The sequence below is a fragment of the Varanus komodoensis genome, unplaced genomic scaffold (genome assembly GCF_004798865.1).
Source record: "Varanus komodoensis strain SLA01 unplaced genomic scaffold, ASM479886v1 scaffold17, whole genome shotgun sequence".
NCBI classification, from domain to species: Eukaryota; Metazoa; Chordata; class Lepidosauria; order Squamata; family Varanidae; genus Varanus; species Varanus komodoensis.
Genome location: NW_025335505.1, coordinates 20,205,922 through 20,213,509, shown reverse-complemented (window position 1 = coordinate 20,213,509; position 7,588 = coordinate 20,205,922). Strand labels below are relative to the sequence as shown.

Sequence of the window (7,588 nt, the reverse complement as noted above, 5' to 3'; positions counted from 1 at the left end):
TGCTGGGTAGAAAGGGAGAGACAGCCTGCTTGTGTTCACAGACATTTTCACTTTATTCTTGTTAACCAACAGAATTATTGTATATTATTTATTACATTTCTATACTGCTCAGTAAGAAAAGCTCTCTGGACAAACAGTCTTTGCTTCAAGACAGCAAATGTTGTTCACTGTAAGCAAATATAAAATGATAGAAGCTAGGACAAAAAGGTGTAATATTGTACAATCTGAGCTAGCAGCAATGACCAATAAAAACAATTCTAGAGTTCAAGTGGAAAGCTTAATCAAAATATTAACCCAGTGTGCAGCTGCTGTGACAAAGGTAAACTCTCTGTGAAAAGAAAGCCAACCTACAAAAGGAAGAATACTGGCAATTGCAGGAATGGCGTCAGGAGTACTAAAGCTAGGAATAAATTGAGGCTGGTGAGGATGCTAAAAGCAACAAAAAGACTTCTGCAGATAGCGCCATAGTAAAGACAGAGGAAAGAAATCTGGGTTCATCTACTCAACGTGAATGGCCAATGAGCACTTCTGCCTTTTTTCTGACATCTGTTATCAATTCCTACTTCGGTTCAGTCTTCTTCCAAAAGAAAATCCATGACTTTCCTGATAAACAGAAAATACAAGCTGAGGGAGCAGGATGACAGCTCAGTACTGATAGGCAAATGGTCATGGGTCATCATATTGGGCTGAATAAGTTCAAACCTTCAAGGTGCAATGAACCCCATTTCAGAATCATAAAGGAGCTGGTAGGACCACTGTCTTTGAGAAATCATGGATGATAGGGGAAGTGCCAGATAACTGGAGACAGACTAATGTCGCCCTTATCTTCAAGAAAGAAAAGAACAACTTGGGAACTACAGACCAGTCAGTCTAATCATTTCATGATTATAAAACAGTCAGTTTTTAAAGACCATGAAAACAATGTGTCCGGATCAGGGCCTGAGGGACTCTGCAAGTGCCCACAGAACCAGGAACACCTTTGCAGGCACTTGCAGGGGACCGCTGAAAAGCAATTCTGCAGTGCAGCTGGAGGTCCTGGAGACAAGCATTAAAGTCTTCCTAGCACTGCTGCTCTTGGCCATGCCAATGCAAGTTTTGTTTGTGAGTCTCTTGTGCTCTGGCCCTCTGCATCATCATGCCCTGACTCTTGCTCCTGCTTTGCTACAGTTTACTCCTGCGTGTTCTGGTCTGCTCTTGTCCTGCTCCAGTGTGTTTCTGCTTGCTCCAGTTGTTCCTGCCATGCTCTGGTTAGACCCTGCCTTTTTCCAGCTCACTCTTTTCTGTCCCTGTGGCCTCCCCTCCTCCACCTTAGCCAGCTTTATGCGACTGCTTCACTGGCATTTGACCACTGGATTGTTTCTGGACTGTGCTCTCTCTCTCTTGAACTATATCAGACTGCCTGCTGCCTTATTTCTGACCCCAAACTCTTCACCTCTAGCCCTAGCCCCTAGGGAGAAATGCCAAGTTTGGCACCTAGGAAAAAGAAACCAAATGAATCATTACAAGATGGGGATACTTGACTCAACAATAGTGTAAGTGACAAGGTACTTGGAATTGTAAATAACAAGCTGAATATAAGTCATCAATGCAACATGGCTGCAAAAGGGGCAAATGCTCTTTTAGGCTGAATTAAGAGAAGTATCATTTCCAAATCACATGCAGTACTAGTTCCTCAATACTCAGTACTGGTTAGGCCTTATCTAGAGTACTGTGCCCAATTCTGGGCACCACAGTTTGAAAGATGCAGACAAGCTTGAAAGGGTTTAGAGGACAGCAACAAGGATGGCCAAGTGACTAGAAATTAAGCCCTATGAGGAAAAAATGAAAGTACTATGCATGTTCAGCCTTGAAAAGAGAAGATGAGGGGTAATATGATAGCACTCTGCAAGTACTTGAAAGGCTGTCACAAAGGGGAAGGAGAGGATCTCTTCTCAATCATTCCAGAGTGCAGGACACAGAATAATGGGCTCAAGTTACAGAAAGTCAGGTTCCAGTTGAACATCAGGAAGAACTTCCTGGCTGTTAAAGCAGTACAACAATAGAACCAATTAACTAGGGAGGTTGCGGGTTCCCATACTAGAGGCATTCAAAATGCAACTGGTCAGCCATATGAGTGTTTAATCTGGAACCCTGCACTGAGCAGGGGCAGGATCCAATAGCCGTCTGGTCCCTCCCAGGTCTACTGTTTTGATATTCCTCTGAAATCCCTAGCTAAAGGGTAATATTGGCTGTGTATTCTGAGTGAGCTATCTTTTCACGTAGGATAGTTATGATGCCCACAAAGTCAGGCAGGACATACTAAAACATACACAAGAGCTCTATTTGGGAAATACCAAAACAGCCTAAAGTAAACATGTGAACCAGGATACAGTGTATAGCCCTCTCGCCAATTTCATCTCAAGCTCTAGATACTCCGTTGCTATTTTTAACATTAGGACTCATCAGAATGAGCCTCAACATGTTCTAACAGTTGTTTATGAAACCTTTTTATTATCCACTTATATTTCACCTATTCTACTTAGACCATAATCCTAAACACATTTACCAGATCTCTCTTTTGAGACCTTCAGAAACCTGATGTGGCTATGAGCATGTCACTTTAGTTCTTTGTTCCTGCTGCTTCTTCATGTTGTTGTGAGTGTCTTGCTGTTTTAAATGTTTGGAAGGCAAGCGTCATATTGCACAGAGCCAATCCTGTTATCTTATGCCTACGGATGTTGTGACAGCTCTTTCTTATTTACTGGCCTCCATCATGCTTTTCACATTCATAGTTTGTTTTCAGCTTTTTCCATCCTATTTACTCTCTAAAACAGGCTAACTATACCACTTAACATAATTTGATATGAGTTGCAGGCCTCAGGCTTAACAGGGGCTTAGTTATGTGTGATATTTTCATGTCTGGAAACCAAAAGTCCAATATACACACCCAAGCATTTTTGCACATGTTCTGTGGTTCTCATATTTATATTCTAAGTACAGCTCATTTCAGTCTATCACAGGCTGCTTTCAAAGTTCCCCATCTTTTATATTTAGGGCAAGGGAATGAAACTTTAAGACAGCAGACACACTCCAATTAAACAAGCAAAAATTAATTGTTAGCATCTTGAAAAGTATATGAGTATAACTTGTGGCTTCCAGAAGTCAAATTAATGCATTAAAGTCAAATTTTGATGCATTCAGGTGAATGCACATCACTCAAGAATTCAGCACTCCAGGAGATGGCTGAATTCAACGCCAGATAAATCTTCTGAAGTACTCTTAAAGGAAGTCAGATGGAGAGCACATTAGAGTAGTCCAGATGTCACTCGAACACTAAGGAAAGAGCTTTCTCCAGACAAAGCTGTAAACACTGTATTAACTTAAGATGGTAAATAATACTCCTCACCACTATCATCAGGTGAGTTTGAAAGTTTCATGCCCAGGACCAGTCTCAAACTGTGCACCTTCATGATGCACAGTTGGACCTTCATGAAAAAGATGTTTCATGGAAAGATAACAGATGCTTTTCTCCATCTAGATTGGTGGGTTTTCTTGCTCAGAATATCTTCTAATAATAAAATATCTAATAATTTGTTTCAATATATTGAAATCCTCTTCAGGAACTTTTGTTAGAAAGGAGAGCTATAAATACTATAAATAAATAAAATATAATCCAGTAAGCTTGCAACTAGAATGATTTAAGAACAGGTACCAGTAATACATGCCTGACATTTTGTAAAACTGAACAAAAATCCCAACTCTACCACTGAACTCTTTCTGGATAAGAACTGGGTGGCTTTGCTGAAATCTGCTTCACATAAAAAAAAATACCAGGATGAGTAATCCAGACCGAGGAATTGCAGAAGCTCCAAACTGAGATTAGGATAGCTTCTTTCAGTTCCAGAAGTGTTCTACATTCTTTGTAATATCAGAATCAATCCTGCTCTTCCACCTTGGAGGAAGAATGTATGAGCCACCAGCACAACTCTACATTAGCTACCAAGGCCAGTCAACAGTTTTGGCCTCCTAGTATTTCATGACCGGGTCAGACAAAATTGGCACGGAGATGTTTTCTCAAAAACAATAACTTTAGAACAGAAAACGTCTCATAGTTCTACATATACTTGATTCTACCAAAGGCAGAACTACACCTAAATCCATGTTTGCTTTTGAATGCAAATGTGATGAGTACTAGGGAACAGGAGTATTTAACTCTTTCCAGCCATTCACCCTTGAATATACTTCCCTAGACCATTTCCACTAGAATTACTTCTTGCTGGAGATAAACTGGTCTGGGGAGCTTTCATATTAAGAACTACCAAACCTTCACCTACTCACTGATTTTCCTGAAATAAGAATGCTCCCCAGTACTGAGCACTTATTTGAAAGGCAAAGTAAAATCTCTATAACAAACAGGAACCCAAATAGGAACAAATAAATGGGAACTATGCACAGCATAGTTTAGCTTTAAAGGTGCAATTATATGCATGTTTAAATAGAAAATTTGTACAGTTTCTTTTTGTCTAGACATGCATATGATTACACTCTAAAAGCTCTTATTCAAGTTGTTCAAGTTACTGTAGAAAGAAATCTCTTCTAGCACAAATAATATGGCTTAAACCCCAATACTTCAGACTGACACTGTTCACTGCTCTTCTCTGATGCCTCCAGTGCAGAGACTTTCTTGAAAAAATGAATGCACCAGGGACTCATATCTTCCTGCAAGTGACACACGCCGTGCCACAAGTTGTTGTTTAATCCTCAGCAGCGATTTAGCAATGACAACAAGAACACTTTGCACATGCTCAGGAACAGCTTTTAAAACATTCTAACAACCACATATTCTAGGGTTGAATTCTAGTGAATCTACAAGCTGGTTCTGGACCAAGAGACTGAAGGAGCCAACGCTGAGCAACAACTCACACTCAGCAAAGGGTGGGCTGCTGCGACAGGACTACCACAACTGCAGCAGCGGCAACAAACAACCGCGCACCTTCCCAGAAGGGACAACCATTTTGCCAATCTCCCAACCTACTCCAATGCAGCTGTCCGAGGGCCTGTCGGGTTACAACAGCGGCCCGGCCCATCTGCCGTGGGGGGAGCGAACATCTGCATTCGGCGCCTGGAGGACGCGAAGAAACTGCTACTCGCCCCTCTCGACCTGGGCTATGCCCACCACTGACCCATCCCCCTCCCCGCCTCCAGCCGCCCCCCGGCAACCACCCCTCCCCACCAGCCCACCCCAGTGTCTCCTCCAACCGGTACCTGCTACGCCTCTGCGCGGCTGAGGCGTTGGTATAATACGCTGCCCTCCGCTGGGTGCTACGCGGAACCGGGTGCAGAGGGATTTGATCCGCCATTTTCCTCCCCCCTCCCTCACCCTGGCTTCACCTCCCTCAGTTACGCGAAGACGTCGTCATCGTCTACGCCCTCTGACGTCACGCCAACGCGCACTGCGCTAGTGACGTAATGAGCAGCCGATGCTTGGAAAGCGACGAGGGAGGAGAAGGATGAGGACCGGATAAGCGAATGAGAGGGCGGGATAAACAAGGAAGGCGGGTCAGCAGAACGTCGCGTCCAATCGGAATCCGGGAAGGGCTCGTGCTCCTCCTCCTCCTCCTCCTCAGAGCGTGAAGGATGGGCGAAGGTGGAGCTTTGCATAAGTGAGCGAATGGCCAAGTTTTCAGGGAGGAACGGAAAGCGAAACCACGGAGAGCCTGTGACTAGGTCGAGCGCGCTTGGAGGTAGTTTGCATGGAGTCTCTGCAACTCTTCAGCGACGAGGGATCGGCGCTTTAAAAGCGGGCTATTCGAAGACTTACACTGCAGTCTTAGCTACGTTTATTTTCCTCGGCATTCAGTGGGGCTCAGAGTGCAGTCCAGTGCATGCATATTCTGTGTTCAGGTCCGCTGAGTTCGAGGAGAGTTATTCGGCTCGATGCGCATAGCATGGTAGCTTCCCTGGAAAGCATGCCTCGGCTTGCAGTGCCACTTTTTCCAGCATGCTTCCCAATTTGTCGACTTGTAGGCTGCCTCTACAAGTCGCAAATCTAAGAGTGAGACCGCAGTTATATACTCCCCTGCAAGTAAGACCCGCAGAAACAGTAAATTACTTTCAGTAGGCGAGTATTGCAGGGCAACGGTTGCACTGAATCCCCATTCAGTTTTCGGAGGACTTCCTACTCAACGTGCATAGGATCAGGATGGACTGCGTGAGATCTTCCATTATGATGCATTTATTTTATTTTAAATTAGTTTAGGGCCCTTTTAAGGGTAGAATCCTAAATTACAATGATAGTGTTCCCTCAAGGCAATTTAGCAATGTGGGGCTTTTACAATACTGTATTTTGTTCCTATCGTTTTTCCTTTTCTTTCCACTCTCCCTGCACATACGTAGTTTTAAATGTGTTTTTGTGTGTGCAGAGTGGGAATTGGAACCGAGTATATTATTCGGGTTATGTATTTAGAACAATTGTAGTTTAAGACTAGTCCATTGACCCATCAATTGTGACAAAATAATAAAATACTTCTCATTTGTGTATTACATTTCTGTTTCACCCAATAGCCAATGCCTTTTCCCAACCTAATATCTGTCAGATATGTTGGAATACAACTCACAGCATCCCCAGGCAGCTGCTCTGTGTGAATAATGTTCATAATGGTAATGTAACATATTTGGAGAGCAACAAATTGGGAGATAGTGAATTAAGGCACAATCCCATGCATGCTGGCTGTGAAATGCTGGAGTTGTAGGACTTTTTTGTCTAAATGTGCATAGGATTATGCACTTAGTGTGTGCAACAGTTTTCAGTACATTTTAGTAGAAACTAATGTCTTTACATGTTACAAATAAACCAATAAAATATTAACATTAAATAACATTTTTATTGTTTGTTGTTAGTCGCAAAGTTGTGTCCGACCCATTGTGACCCCATGGACAACATTCCTCCAGGCCTTCCTGTCCTCCACCATCCCCTGGAGTCCACTCAAGCTCACACCAGCTGCTTCAGTGACTCCATCTAGCCACCTCATCCTCTGCCGTCCCCTTCTTTTGCCATCTATTGTTCCCAGAATTAGGCTTTTCTCCAGGGAGTCCTTCCTTCTCATTAGGTGCCAAAGTATTTGAGTTTCATCTTCAGTATCTGGACTTCTAAAGAGCAGTCAGAGTTGATCTCCTCTAGGACTGACCGGTTTGATCGCCTTGCGGTCCAAGGGACTTGCAGGAGTCTCCTCCAGCACCACAATTCAAAGGCCTCAATCCTTCGGCGCTCAGCATTCCTTATGGTCCAGCTTTCACAGCCATACATTGCAACTGGGAAATTCATAGCCTTGACTATACGCACTTTTGTTGGCAGGGTGATGTCTCTGCTTTTTAGTATGCTGTCTAGATTTGCCATTGCTTTTCTCCCCAGGAGCAAGCGTCTTTTAATTTCTTGGCTGCAGTCGCCCTCTGCGGTGATCTTGGAGCCCAGGAAAATAAAATCTGTCACTGCCTCCATTTCTTCCCCATCTATTTGCCAGGAAGTGAGAGGACCGGATGCCATGATCTTAGTTTTCTTAATGTTGAGTTTCAAGCCAACTTTTGCGCTCTCCTCCTTCACCCGCTTCAA

The 7,588-nt window shown here is 43.5% G+C and overlaps 1 protein-coding gene across 8 annotated transcripts in view; it reads right to left on the bottom strand.

Annotated features, from left to right (window-relative positions):
* Window positions 1–5,390, bottom strand: part of ATP9B (ATPase phospholipid transporting 9B (putative)) — a 164,897-nt gene extending 159,507 nt beyond the window's left edge. For all 8 annotated transcript variants that reach the window (XM_044426477.1, XM_044426479.1, XM_044426481.1 and 5 more), the window contains exon 1: window positions 5,245–5,390. In XM_044426477.1, coding sequence (XP_044282412.1) covers window positions 5,245–5,339 — 95 coding nt within the window. In that variant the 5' untranslated portion in view covers window positions 5,340–5,390. The remainder of the gene's footprint in view (window positions 1–5,244) is intronic.
* Between the last annotated feature and the right edge of the window lie 2,198 nt (window positions 5,391–7,588).